We start from the raw sequence: 15,603 nt of genomic DNA on the forward strand, positions 1-15,603 counted from the left end.
CATGTGCAAGGCCAAGGGTTCAATTCCCAGTACCAGAAGAAAAAAAAATTACTCCAAGTATTAAAATCAGGAAGGAACTCTCCTCACTCCATGAGGTTAGCAATACCATAATACCAAAACAAGACAAGTATACAACAAACGGCAAAAATTATAACTCAATATCCTTGATAAAAAAGGAAAAATTCCCAACAAGACATTAGCAAATCCAATAACACATACAGAAGATTATACAACATGGTCAAACAGGATTTATTCCAGGGATGCAAAGATGGTTCAATACATGCAAATCATTAAGTGTAATATATCATCACATCAATATAATGAAGAATAAAAACCATATGAGCTGGGCATGGTGGCACACATCTGTAATCCCAGCATTCGGGAGGCTGGGGCTGGAGAACCACTGAGTTTGAAGTCAGCCTGGCCTGACTCAAGGCCAGCCTGAACTACATAGCAAGCCCTGGCCTCAAAAAAACCCAACAAAACCATCCATAATAAAACATCCCTCCATAATAAAAACCCTCAAGCCAAGCACAGTGGTACTGCTCACAATCCCAGTACTTGGGAGGATAAGGAGTTCAATACATGGAGTACAGAGTGATACTGTGTCTTAAAAGACAAACAAAAAAACCAAACACTCAAAAAACTATGTACAGAAGGAATGTAGTTAAGCCCTGTAAGGGTTACATACAACAAACCCACAGGATGAATTATACTGAATGAGGAAAAGTTGAAATTATTTCCTTTAAGACCACAAACAAGACAAAGATATCCAATTACCTTGATCTGATCATTACACATTGTACACATGCATTATAATGTCACTCTGTGGCCCATAAATATGCAGTTACCACATATTAAAGATTTAAAAATTATGCATCTAGAAAAGACAAGAATATAACTAATTTTTTTTACAAAAGAATGTTGACCCTTACGTTACAAAATATACATAAAAATCAATTCAAAATGGATTACAAATCTAATTATAAGAGTGAACACTATTGTACAACCACTCTGGAAAACTGCTTAGCAGTTCCTCAAAAGTTTAAACAAAGGGAGGGGAAGGGAATGGGAAAAAAAGAAGCAAGATATTTCATGTTCAGATGCAAATTCCCTATGATGAATCTGATCATTATATATATCTAAAATGCACCAATAAAAAAAAACTTTTTTGTAATTGGCTCACCAATTAAAAAAAAAAAGTTTAAACAAAGCTGATATGGTGGCACACATATCCATAATCCCAGTACTCAGGAGGCTGAGGCAGGAAGACTACCACTGAAGCCTGCCTAGATTACACAGGGAGTTCAAGGCCAGCCTGAACATACATAGTAAGTCCCTTGGTCTCAAAAAACAAAGCAGACCAAGGCCGGAGATTTAGCTCAGTGGTTCTGGCACCTGCCTTGAAAGCCCAAGGTCCCGAATTCAATCCCTAGTACCAAAAAAACCCCCAAAAACCCAAAAAACAAAGCAGACCAAGTTTTAGCTCAGTGTCACCGAGCCTGCCTTGCAAGCACAAGGTCCTGAGTTCAATCCCCGGTACCAAAAACAAACAAACAAACAAACAAACAAACAAGGGCTGGGGATTTAGCTCAGTGGTTCTGCCACTTGCCTTGCAAGCACAAGGACCCAAGTACGATCTCCAGTACCAAAAAAAGAGAAACAAACAAACAAACAAAGCAGAGCAAAAATATTAGTCTAAATATAACACAGCAAGTCCAATCTGAGTTAATGTACCTAACAAATGAATATAGTCACACAAAAACTTGTACACAACAGCATTCTTCATAATAGTGGAAACAATCCAAATATCTATCCTGGGAGAATGGATAAAAAGTGCTATATCCATACAATGGAATGTTATTTGGCAATAAAAACAAAATACTGATATACCCGATGACATGAATAAACTTTGAAAACACTATGCTATGTGAAAGAAGCCAGTCAGAAAAAAAATTCCATATGATTCTATTTATACAAAATGTCTAGTACAGGCCAACATACAGGCCAAGAAGGTAGATCAGGGGTCACCTACAGCTGGGGGGACAGAAGGTTTTGGAGACGACAGCTAAAGAGAATGGCATTTCTCTGATGCGATGAAAATATTCTCAAATTAACTGGTGATGCATATGCAAGTCTGTAAATGCACTAAAAATCACAAGTTATACAATTTCTATGAATAAATTTATAGCATATAAATCATACCTCAACAAAAGTATTTTAAAAAGAGAACTACGATAACTAAAACTTCTATATGATTTGTATTCTTGGGTTAGATTTCTTAGAACATAAAAAGCATTATGCATTAAATTTAAAAATTGATAATTTGGACTCTACCAAAGTTTCTAACTTTTACTCTTTACAAAATACTGTTTAAAAACATGAAAAGCCAAGACAAAGACTAGGAGAAATATTTACAAAACACCTATCTGATTAAGGACCTGTATCCAGAATGTGCAAAAAAAAAAAAAATCCTTGCAACAAAATGTTAAGACAGTCCAATTTCTTAAAAGGGCAGAAGAGGTGAACAGATACTTCACAGTCAAGACGGATGACACCATTAAGCACCGGCAAATCAGTTCACATCATGAGTCACTAGCTAAGTGCCAATAAAAGCCAAGTGAGATACCACTACACCCATAAGAGCAGACAGAACCAAAAAGACTACAGACTAGAGATGTAGCTCAGTGGTAAGAGTGTGTACTTAGCATCCCTGAGGCCTTGGGTTTAATCCCTAGGATGGAAAAAAAAAATTGGCCAGCCTGAGCTACATAGTGAATTCAAGGCCAGCCTCAACTACATAGCGAGACACTGTCTCAACAAACAAAACCAAACCAACAACAGACTGAAAATACCAAGTGTTCAAGATTATAAAACAAATGGAACTCTGCACTGCAAATGAGAATGAAAAATGGCACAGCTATTTGGAAAACAGCTTGGCAGTTTCTTATAAAGTTAAATTTACACTTCCTATAAGTATCTGCAATTCCACTTTTTGATATATACTCCAGAGCAATGAAAATACACAATTACATAAAGACCTGTACACTGATGTTATTTCATAGCAGGTCAGTCATAACAGCCCCAAACTATAAACAACTCAAATGTGCATCCATACAGAGGAGACAGTTGGGTGTGGTGGTTGTAATCCCAGCACTGGGTGGCTGAGGCAGGAGGATGCTCCAAGTTCGATGCCAGCCTGGGCTACATAGTGAGTTCATTCATGGCCAGCCTGAATGACATAGGGAAATCTTGTCTCAAGAAAACAAAAGAAAAAGAAGAAAAAAAGATTCAGTGGACTATTCCTCAGCAATTAAAAAGGAACAAGTTATTAATATATGCAAGAATGTGTGTCAATCTTACAAGGACTATACTAACTGAACAAAGACACAGGAGAGTACACATTGTATAATTTATTTGACATTCAAAAAAAAGCAAAATACAGTGACAGAGAGCAGATCAGTGATTCACCAGGGCAGTAGAAAGATGAGAAGACTAACTGAAAAGGAGGTATGAGAGAATTTTTAAGGGATGACAAAATGCTCGCTATCTACTGTAGTAGTAGTAGTAGTGATTATAAAACTGTATATTTTTCAAAACTCATAAAACTGAACACTTAACTGGATGAACGTTAACAAAGGTAAGTTATGTTCAGTAAGGGTGATTTTTTTAAAAAAGAACTGATAGTTTCATTCCTCTTCTCAGGTCTACAAGAAGTTCCAAAGGTCCTAGGTAATCCCCAGAAGAGCCCTACATCTGTATCTGCTCTACTTTTGGGACCTGTCCCTGATTTGAACTTCTTATCTACCTTATGAACCAGTTATCCCTTTTGATTCATAAAACTTTAACTTTTATGTCTACTTCTAAAAATACAGACCATGCTGAGAGAACCTGTGTGCTATCACCTCCAGCTAAACTCACAGACAAAAACAATAGCTGATCTCTCTGTAACTTTCCTAGCTTCATTGCTGCTTTCATCTCCCCCAGTTTAAAACAAATACTGCCATCAATGTTTAGTAGCTCATTTCTACTGAGGAGACAAATTCAAGTCTTAGAGACCACAACTTTAATCAATAGGTCAACCCCCATCCAATACTGGCAGACAAACGAAGCCTTTGCACTGAGCTACATCCCAAGCTCTTTTTAAATATTTTTACTTTAAAATAGGATCTCACTAAGTTTCTGAGTTGCCCAGGCTGGGCTCCAACTTGTGATCCTCCTGCCTCAGCCCCCTAGAGCACCAGGGCTCGTAGGGTATGCACCACCATGCCTGGCAATAGGCCAGCTTTAAACACGTGCAGTCCGTTTGCTAAGATCTAACAGAACCTCCTGAATTTTTTTACAAAGCATAAAAGAAATGAACATTTCTCATTATATTAACACTTCTAAAATAATCAAAGGAAAATAAAGCAAGCTGCAACCAGAAGGAAAATAAGTAGACTGATGTATCACTGGCAATTAGGTTTTGAAGAACAAACAGCAGCATTCAGGAATTCAAGATGGGCTTTCTTACACATCTACAATAATGACAAATTGGAAATATGTAAAAAACTTACAGAAATTGCATTCAGAGTATACTTGGGGAAAACCAAGAGTTAATCACACACACAGACATCTCCAAAGGAATAAAAAAAGAACAAAATGTGGAGAGGAGTGTAGGAAGGCATTGATTCTAAAATGGACAAGTCTCTGTGTTATCCAAATATTTTGGAAGATAGTGCCTTTTAAACTTAATCTCGTCTTAAAGCTCCAAAGAGTCAACAATAAATGAGGCTACTATTGGCAAAGATATGGTAACCAAAATGAACAAACAAGCAAGCAAGCAAAACAAACTCACACATATGAATATAAACCTGAAACTGTCAGGAAATAAAACAGAATTGCACCTAAGCAGAAACAGACTCATCATCACTAGTACAGTTCACCCACTGTGGTCAATCAGGGTCCGTGCTTTTTATTTATGTGTGCAAGCATCTTCCTTGTAGATAAACTGACCTACATAGCAGTCTTTCATGCTGCTGCTCCAAAATATTCATAATGATGAGACTGGGGGAATGAAAGCTAAATGTCTGAGGATCGAGTTGGGCTGACACTCACCACAAATTTCTCACCATTCTGCTCCACATGTTTGTATGTGGGGACCGATATGGGCACTGCTTGCTTTTCTGTGTAATCATAAAAAGACTGTCCCAACGAGTCGTCACTGGGGTCTAGGTTATCTGCCTCGTGAGGAGGTACAGATAACACTGTCAAGATCAATTCCTTCTCGCCTGCTCGGATCAGGTCCACCACCTGCTTGTGTGTTGCCCCCTCAACATTCACGCCGTTCCTAAGGGGAAAAAGGGAAAAAGACAATCCCATAAACCAGAAGGGTCCAAACACTTTGTATCTCCACCCTCCTGCCCCCAACCAGTGTCACACAATATGAACCATAAAATCCAAAGATTCATTTGGTCCAGAAAGTTTACGTCTTTATAGATTCTAAAATGAAAGGCTATTTGTGAACTTTAAGGCAGGGGAGAAAAAGTGGAAACAGGTTAGAGAGAGGACCTACTCTTCCTCTATGCTAGAATCCAACACATAGTTTCAGGAAAGCACATGGGGAAGAGTGAAGCTGAGGAGGAAGCAAAGCTTTTGAAGCTAACTAGCTCAATTTCCTCATCCTAACTTAGCGTGTGCGCAGTATAATCAAAGCGGCTTTTGACAATCTTGTTGTTTCAATTGTACTCATTATCCTTTTAAACCTCATGGGATTTTGTTAAAAAGAAACCTCACACTGGGCTTGGTGGTGCAAGTCTGTAATCTCAGCCAGAACTCTAGAAAGCTGAGAGGAGGATCACAAGTTCAAGGCCAGCCTGACCAACTTAGTGAGACTCTCAAAAAATAAAAAAAAGTTTGGGGATGTAGCTTAGCATGAAGGCCCTGGGTTCAATCTCTAACACTACAAAACAAAAGAACAACACTTCACAAAATGCATTCCCTTAATTTGAAAAGAGACAAAAAAAAAAAAAGATGATGCAAGATTCTTGCCTTACATTTAAAAAAAAAATTTTTTAAATGAATGAGCACAAACAGCAGAAACTGCTACAAGTGTTGAGCTCCATTGGTCCTTTACATTTTTAAAAACTAATTTTCCCCATATCTTCAAGCCAGGCAATTTAATTTTCCTTTATACCAAGTTTTATTATCTTCGGAGTTAAATAATATTAATTTTCATACATACAAGTTTTCTCTATTATTTGGCTTTTAAAAAGCCAAGATAGGGCTGGGGATTTAGCTCAGTGGTTTCGCCACCTGCTGCGCAATTGCAAGGACCTGAGTTCAATCCCCGGTACCAAAAAAAAATAAAAGCCAAGATTACCTCTAAATATTTCAATACCTGAACCCAACTTCCTTTGACCTCAACCACAAAATTAATTTCTCAGGATTCTCTACTATCTCACTGAAAGCCCTATTTAATCTGTCCAAACTAAAAATACACACCTAAGGTTATGTAGTAAGTCAACACATTCATTCTCCTTCCTGTTTCACTGTGTACAAAAGGCTGGAATAAGGAAAAGCACAAGGTTTGGAAGAACAATAATTTTGTCAAGAAAGATGCTAAGTCTCACAAAATTCACTCGGCAACTGAACCACCTTCCCAGAATGCTGACCCAGCCTGCCATCTCAGCAAAAACCACTGGGCAGCTGGTTCCCTACCATGGCTATCCCCAAGAGAGAGGAGAAAAACACACCTGGCTCCCTCATCCATTTAATATTTAAAGTTTATCTACTCTTCAGAGTTAAATTCTTTTTCAGTTCTGTTCTAAACCATTAGGGTTTTCCTTCCTGAAAACGATGCTAAGTTTAGTAACAAGCCTTCTACATACACACTTTTCAGTCAGTGGAATTGTCTCTGTCAGAGTCTGGTATCTGAAACATCCATTTATATAAACAGGCAAGAGATTATTCAGCTCGCCTCCTTTATTTTAAGTTTAACAATCTAGCCAGTAAATTCAGCATACTTGACATTTCACAACCTCAAAGTCTAACTTACACACAAACCCCCACCCCGACCCCAAAATCAGTAATTTCACACACACACACACAAATTCAGGAGTGTAAGAGAAAATAAAACCCCCTTTCATTGTTGAAAATTTGGTCTTTTTATTCAGACACGGTCAGAATAGAGATCAAAAAAACATGGTCAACTCTAATCATACAACAGAATGATAAAATGGAAAGAAAATAGGCTTTGAAGCTAGATCTTCGTGAGTTCAAATTCTGGCCCTACCTGTGAGTGTACCAGAATTGATCTCGATGGAATAACAGTGCTTAACCTTTCTTAGCTTTGCTTTCCACCCTGTAAAATAGGGACAAAAATAAGTCCCTAACAGAGTTGTTGTGCGTATTAAAATAATAAAACGTGTAACTTGCCTTGAACCATGCCTGAATATTTGCATCAGAAGACAGAAAAAAGAAAGAGATACTAGGGGTGCTGGGGATGTAGTTCAGCGGCAGAGTGCTTGCCCAGCACACTCAAGGCCTCAGGTTCAATCCCTGCTATGAAGGGGGGGGGGGCATTCAAAAAAATACAACGTATGAAAAGATTGTTGTTAAAGAAATGGAAGCCTAAAGCTAGAAACTGGCAAAGGATTTCATCTAATTCTTCAGTCTTAGTAGTTCTGAGAAAATACACTGATTGTAGAAGAAACAAACTGAAAAAGTGAAGGGTAGAAATCATCAGAGAATTCATCTATGCCTAAGAACCTTAGCTTACAAATATCCATGTTAGTCTATAGCCATACCACCCTGAAGGCGTCTGACTCAGAAGCTAAGCAGGGTTGGCCCTGTCTAGTACCTGAAATATCCATGTTAGTTTTTCTTAACTAAATGAGGGAAACTGACATCTTAAAGACTGAACAAAATATCCTGGATATAGATTTTTGGTTAATGTAATTAATTTAATTTTATGAGGTACACATTTGTGAAAAAAGAGGCGCTCAAATTTTACTTTTCAGTCCCTATTTTTTCCTTCAAAATTTTAATCTGGGTTAGTCTGGTACCAAAAAGATTAATAGCTACTGCTTTGAAAACATACCTCCATTCTGTTTTTAAATCAAAATGCACTGCTCCGGGCCAGGGATTTAGCTCAGTGGTTCCACTGCCTGCCTCGCGCAAGCTCAAAGTCCTAAGTTGATCCCTGGTACCAAAAAAAAAATAGTGCTGGAAAAACTGGCTTTCCACACGCCAAAGATTAAAAAATGCACTGCTCCTTCTGTTGCTCACACAAATAAGCCCTGAAAGTCATCAGAGAAACTTAAGTGAGGCTTTTACCAAGAGCAGCCAGGGAGGAAGGGTACTTGCTTAGGTTTCTGTTCTGTATTAGTAAGAAAGCTATCTGGCTGACACCCCCAAAGCCTCATTTAAAAAGAAAAGGAAAGAACTTCCAATATCATACCTTAAATATACTCGCTAATATTTACCAGTTTCAGTTGTAGAAGGAATGCTTTATATTCCATAACAAATGAAAAGAGGGAAACTCCTTCACTCTTCAGAGAATGAAACTGGTCAGTAAAAATCGCAGGATGACTCAGTTGAAAAAGGGCCCTCCCCCGCTTCAAGAATTAATGCCTGAGAGCCAGGGATTTAGCTCAGTAGTTCTGGCGCCTGCCTCACAAGTGCAAGGACTGGAGTTCGATCCCCAGTACCAAAAAAAAGAATTAATGCCTGTAATCCCAGCATTCTAGAAAGTTAAGACAGAAGGATCTCAAATTTGAGATCAGCCTGGGCAAGTTAGTGACTTATTAGCAAGACCCTGTCTCAAAATTAATAAAAAGGAGGTCAGGGGATTTAGCTCAGTGGCTCCATGCCTGTCTTGCAAGTGTGAGGTCCTGAGCTCGATCCCTGGTACTGGAAAAAAAAATTAATTAAAAAGGGCCTGGGGATGTAGACCAATGCTAAAGCCCTGGGTTCATTCCCCAATACTGCAATAGACAGATAGGTAGGAAGATAGGTAGATTGATCTTCAGCCATAAAAATGTTAGCTATAAAAATGTATATGATAGGGCCAAGGATTTAGCTCAGTTGTTCCGCTGCCTGCCTCGCAAGCTCAAGGACCCGAGTTTGATCCCTGGTACCAAAAAAAAAAAAAAAGTATATGATATATTCTTTTTCACAAGAATGCCACTAAACTAGACTCAAATTAGGTGTGGGCCCCAAATCTATATAATTATGAAGACATAAGCAAACGCAAAATATAAATTCTCCGATAAGGGAGAACTTTCCGCAGGACAGACTTCTGGCTCAAGGCACAGGCACACTTGAGTCTGAATACCCACTGTGCCATTTGACAGGTAACTTAGGTAAATCAATCTCACTAAACCTAATTTCCTAATCCACATAAAATGTGGCTAATAATACCTACAGCTAATGGATTATGAGAACTACAATGAAATGAAGCTTGAAAACAGGGTAACTATTCAATAAAGGATAGCTATTTATATTACAGTATTTGTATCATTTCACAAGCAGGCTAGGAGTTTTTGGTCTCCCTGATCATCAATCTTTCCTTTTGCTTCTGTAACATAATCAAGTTGGAATTTATTTGAAAGTAAATGATTAAGCTCGCAACCAGATAATATGGATCACAACAGTCATCAACGTTCCCAAGACCACTGCATCAGAGAACCAGTGAGCCCCCCAGACCACTCAAAGTACCTGGTACCTACCCAGTAGGTTCTACCGATCTATATTTCACACACACAGACACACACAGAGAGCAAGAGTTTAAACATACTATCAAAAAAGTTCAATGGAAAAAAAAAAGTTCAATGGATATGTAAGCAAATGCAGTTACAAATTATAGAACGGACATGTTAAGTATATGGATGGATATTCACTATACAATTCTTTCAACTTTTCTATGTTAGGAATTTTTTATAAAAAAATATTGAGGGAAAAGAAGGCTGCCAAAAATTCCAGCAATCCACAAATAAGACCAAAGTTTGTTTCTCTATGCATTTAAATGATACCCAAACTACTTTGTTTTCAGCATTGTAAAGATACACTTGATAATTTTAATAAAATTCTCCAACATTTGGCTCCAATGGAGAAGCTTTTGGCTAGTGACAGGAGTGGCTTTAAATAAGACTTCTATTCAACCCAATTCAGCCAGCTGAGGAAACTGCAAAGCTAATACAGGGAATCCTTGACTTACGAACTCCAAGGGTTCCCGAGGGAGGCTTGGTTACAAGTCCATACAGCTGAGATCTGGATGTTTACCTGGGTATCCGCTATAGATAACAAAAGGCAGATGAAATCTTCCATTAACCTAATTAACCCAAGTTGTTTGTATGTCAGGCCGGTCATAACTTGAGGGTCCACTGTATAAACACTCTTAGAAGCAGGAGAAAAAGCTCTACTAAATATGTAGGCTTTGCATGCTGCTTATGAAGGAAGCTGAATATAATGAAGTTCATAGGGATGGAAATATGACAAGAGAGTCACTGTACACACCAGAGCAAGGAGCCCTTTACACAGTAAAGAACAGTATGTTGACCCCCTGTGACATGCACGAAAGTAATTACAGTGAATGGTAATCAGTCCCTCGGAAGCAGCTCATTAAAAACAAACAATAGGGGCTGGGGATTTAGCTCAGTGCTTTCGCCACCTGCTGCACAAGCACAAGGACCAGAGTTCAATCTCCAGTACCAAAAAATAAAAATAAAAATAAAAAATAAAATAAAATAAAAACAGACAATAAACCAGGAGGGATGGTGGCATAGCCACTCAGAAGGCTGAAGCAGGAGGGTTGTAAATTCGAGGCCAGCCTAGGCTATACTTAGCGAGATCTTGTTGCCAAAAACAAAAACAAAAAAACCCAAAAAACAGCTGGGACCCAGGTATTGGTGATGCATGCCTGTAATTCCAGCACTCAAGAAGCTAAGGCAGGAGGATCTTCAGTTCAAGGCCAATGTGGATTACATAGAAGACCCTGTCTTTTTTGGGGGGGAGGGGGGACAAACTGGGTGTAGTTTATGAGAAAGAAAGAAAAGCTCTCTTTAGCCAAGCCAGTCTCCAAGGAAGGATGCTGTGGAGGGCCTAACTCCAGGAGTTTATATGTAGACTTTGGTGTGAAAATGAAACAATGTGGTTGCTGCTTTGGGCTAGGCCTCTGACCTCAGAAGGACAGGCTTCCCTTGCATTCCAACTTTGTGGAGCTTGTTTCAGTTTGGTTGGTTGGTTGGTTTTTCTGGTTCCAGGGATAGAACTCAGGACCTTGCACTTTCAAGGCAGGCGCAGCACCACTGAGCTAAATCCCCAGCCCTGCCTACTGTTTTTCTATCTCCTGGTCTCAAATTGATGAACAAATGAGGCAAGTCTGCTATATCCAAACAATCAAATTTTTAGCTATAAGGAATGAATCGGTTGGGCAGAGGGGTGCCACCTGTAATACAACTATTTGGCAGGCTGAGGTAGGAGGATCAAAGTTCAAGGCCAGCCTGGGCAACCTGGCAAGACCCTGTCTCAAAATTTTTTTAAAAGGGCTAGTGATGTAGCTTAGTAGTAGAGCATCCCTGGGTTCAATCCCCAGTACTGCCAAAAAAAAAAAAAAAAAAACGTATTTAATATACCCTACCATATGAACAAGCTTTGAAAACATTTTACTCAGAGAAGCCAGACATCAAAATTCCCTAATATGAAATACCAAATAGGCAAATCCATAGAAACAGAAAGTAGATCTGTGGCTGCCAGGGGATGAGGGAAAGAAACGAGGACTGACTGCTAATGGGCATAGGGTTTAGAAGACCCTGTCTTAAAATAAAAATTTTTAAAACAGGTGGGGGCATAGGTCAGTGGCAGAGCTTTTGCCTACTCTACAGGGGGCCCTAGGTTCTATCTCCAGTACCATCAAGAAAAGAAAGCAAGCAAGTATGCATAAATTCCTGTAACTATAAGAACTAAGACACATCTCTCAATCTTGTAAGTCAAAATGCAACGGCTACATTCCCACAAGAACTGCTAAAATAAAAGGAGTGATAACACTGGTTTTGCCAAGGACATGAACAACTAGAATTCTCATACCTTGCTGATGAGATCATTAAAAACAAAAAATCTAGCTGTTTCTCAATAGTACATTTATTACATGACCCAGTAATTCTACTCCCAAGTGAAATAAAAACATGTCCACATAAATCACAGTAGTTCAATTTTTCACTGCAGCTATACTCATAATATTCCAAAACTTGGCTGGGGGTGTAGCCCAGTGATAGAACACTTGCCTAGCATTTGCAAGGCCCTAGGTTTGATTACTCCCTGCACCACAAAAAACAAACAAATAAATAAATCCAAAATTGAAAACAGCCCAAATTTCTATCAGAAGGTAAAAGATAAATTGTGCTATATTCATGCAGTGGCATATACTACAGCTCCAAAAAGGAGCAAACTACTCACGTCTACAACATGAGTGAATCTCAAAAACTCAAGTAAAAACAAAAAGGACAAGACTCTGATTGATCGGATTCCACTTATCTGCAATGTTAAAATAGGCAATGGAATCGCGCAGCGGTAGAAATGAGATCTGCGGTCGTGTGCATGGAAGGCGATGAGTACTGAATGCAAGGGGCACAAAATCTTCTATACTGAGGAAAGCATCTATAGCTCAACTGGGTTGTGGTTAAGTGGAAGTCTGCTCCTGGAAACTAAAACCTGAGGGCTGGGACCATGGCCCAGTTGGGTGCTCTATCCAGCGCCACAGAAAAATGGAACAGAAAACCCCAGGCTCTGCACTTCAGATGTATGCATTTGACTCTATGTAAACTAAACATAAAAATTACATAAACACCCTTATATATGAATGTGACACTATAGTCTATAATCTAGGTGAAACGTAATTTTTATCCTACTTTCAGAATACTCTGAATATTCTTCCTGTTATGAAGCTCCCAATGGGTAAATCTGTACATGTCTATAGGATAAAATTGTTTTAAACCTATGCTTTTTTCTTTGCCTCTAGCTTTGGGGAAAATAAGCTAAATCTTGACTATTTCCAAGTCTCACAAGCTTATTTCACGAAGTTATGAAGAGAAGTTTTGCCCCGACCATTGCTTTAGCTTTCTGTCCTAATCTATAAACAAAAGGACAGGTATGTGGTAGTGTATTGGCACCACGAACCACACTCCCACACATTCTTCAGTTGCACACCCAGCAGCATCACCACAAACCATGAGATGTTCAAGGAGCATGAGATGCCTCGCTAGAGAGGTGCCACAGCTCTCATTCCCATGATGGCTTGTGATCAACACCACCACCAAGAGCTCTGTGCCCAACCATGTCATGTTGGACACATTCTTCATGAACTGGTGCTGCATAGGCTTCAAAGCATTCACCTACCCCATGAAATTTAGGGACAGAAAAATGGTGGGCGACATGATTAGGACCCACACTTAGTCTCCACTGTCAAGCACCTAAGTATCTGTGCCCTGGTCTTCAGCATCATTCTGACCATTAACCTTACCTTGGCTTTCACTACAAGCTCATGATAACATTGCAAGCAATTACATAGTAGTAAAAGATTTTGAGGGCTGGGGATTTAGCTCAGTGGTTTCGCCGCCTGCTGCGCAAGCACAAAGACCCAAGTTCGATCCCCAGTACCAAAAAATAAATAAATTTTAAAAAAATACAATACTTTGTGTTGTATACCTACAATGTACCAATAAAAGAATTTAATACAAAAAAAATACAATACTGTCCATTGTGATTATAGACGTGTAAAGTATTTTTGCTCATAAGAAAGGCATAATATGCAAAATATGAAAACACCTGAGTTTGGAAAAAACTTTAACACAGTTGTTATATCATCTTCTCAACCATACAGAACTTTTAAAATAAACTGCCTACCTTTTCCATAACACGTCTTCTTAGAAACTGGGTAAAGACCTCTCATGTTGGAGGAAAAAAAAAGATCCCTGGCACATCAGAAGACATTTCCTTTGACTTTCAACTGGCTCACTGCCAAGATTCAGAGCAGCTATACTGGAAACCAGACCGTTGGAAACAAGGAACTACTCTACTGAAACATAAAGATCTGTCCTTTCTAAGTTTTGTAGTTAAATCATCTGGTTAGCTTAGGTTTGTTGGATCCTTTTCCTCTCTGCTATCGTACAAGTCAGAATTCTTGACTAACTGCTTTAGTGATCACAATGTACTATCCTTATACGCTTGAGACAAAAGATTTTGTTTTTTTAGAACACTGCTTCACGTGTTTTATTTTTTTGTACATTCTTGTAGAACCAGTTTCATTTTTCCAGTTCTGTAGAAAAATAGATGTTCCAGCCACCATTTACTTAATTGTCTGGTCTTTAAGACCAATCAATATGTTCCCTGGAAAGATGAGTAAGTCTCATGACTCACTTTTTAAAAATTACTTTAAGACAAAGAAAAAACTTTTTTTTTTACTCCCAAAGCACAGTATTTCAACAGGAGCAGCCAGCATGGGGTTTAGCAGCTTAACTTTATCCCCTAAATAAAGCTTTGTATAAACCAGTGATTTTACTACAAAAAACACTGTCCTTGAAAGAGTGGCAGTCAGACATCGATGCAAAACTTGGAATGACTAGGTCATAAACATGGCACTTACAAAAGGTAGCTTATTAGATAGAATATTCCACTTAAGAGGTTACCTTTCTTTCCACTCTCAAAAAAAAAAACTTCCCTTTAAAAATTTCCCTTAAAATTTATAAAAATTTCAGAAAAGCCTTGTACCCAAAACAAGTGCTGCTAAAAAAAAAAAAACCATAAAACACCTGTGCTAACAACTCTTACAATTCAGATATATATTTTTATAACACCGAAGACTGCAAGAGTTCTTATATTCAGTAGCTCTCTGGTTTAAGGCAACCTCCATCTCTTCACTTAAAACGCTTTCTGCCTCTTGAAGGACAAAGATCTCTAAATTGTTTGGAAATTATCCCAGCCTGAAAACATTCTTCTACAAATCTCTCAAGCACAGAGTATGAATGTGAGACATCCAGATTAATGTCAGGAATTTCATTCCAAATTTGAGACAAAAGATTCTGACATGCATAACCAATGAACTCTGCCAAAGGACGCAAAGCTTGAACAGGTCTAAACAAACCTATTCTGGACTACTAAATGTCAAGAAATATAAAAAATTTTGTTTTGGTTTTGGTTTTTTGGGACAGGGTCTCACTATGTAGTTCAAGCTGGCCTTGAAATCACGGTGATCCAAGTGCTGGCATTACAGGTGTGCAGGGAATGTTGTTTCAGAAATAAGATTTTTACATCTTACATTTTACCACATCTAATTTATTGATAGGATGAGAGAAACACAACTAAATAGAGTGGACGACCACTAAATAGAGTGGACGACCAAAGGTTTCTAAAATGTTGGAGTTTTTCCTTTAATAAACAGCAAAATCTGGAAAACAATTTTAAAAATGTAAAATTACTGCTGGGCACACACCTGTAATGCCACCATTCTAGGAGGCTGAGGCAGCAGGATCCAAGTTCAAGCCCGGTCTGGGCAACTTACTGACTTAGCAAGATCCTGTCTCAAAATAAAAACAAAAAATTTTTAAAGGCTGGGATATACATAGCTCA

General features: G+C 38.5%; 1 protein-coding gene across 7 annotated transcripts in view; it reads right to left on the minus strand.

The window, feature by feature from the left end:
• Positions 1-15,603, minus strand: part of Snx27 (sorting nexin 27) — an 86,772-nt gene that overhangs the window by 53,295 nt on the left and 17,874 nt on the right. For 4 of the 7 annotated variants that reach the window (XM_087203318.1, XM_004854081.3, XM_087203321.1 and 1 more), the window contains exon 2: positions 5,098-5,329. The exons of the other annotated variants lie outside the window; for them this stretch is intronic. In XM_087203318.1, coding sequence (XP_087059444.1) covers positions 5,098-5,329 — 232 coding nt within the window. The remainder of the gene's footprint in view (positions 1-5,097; positions 5,330-15,603) is intronic. 7 annotated transcript variants of the gene reach the window in all.

Source organism: Heterocephalus glaber, unplaced genomic scaffold, assembly GCF_053883595.1.
Source record: "Heterocephalus glaber isolate CG9 unplaced genomic scaffold, H.glaber_assembly_v1.0 deba00001795, whole genome shotgun sequence".
NCBI lineage: Eukaryota > Metazoa > Chordata > Mammalia > Rodentia > Bathyergidae > Heterocephalus > Heterocephalus glaber.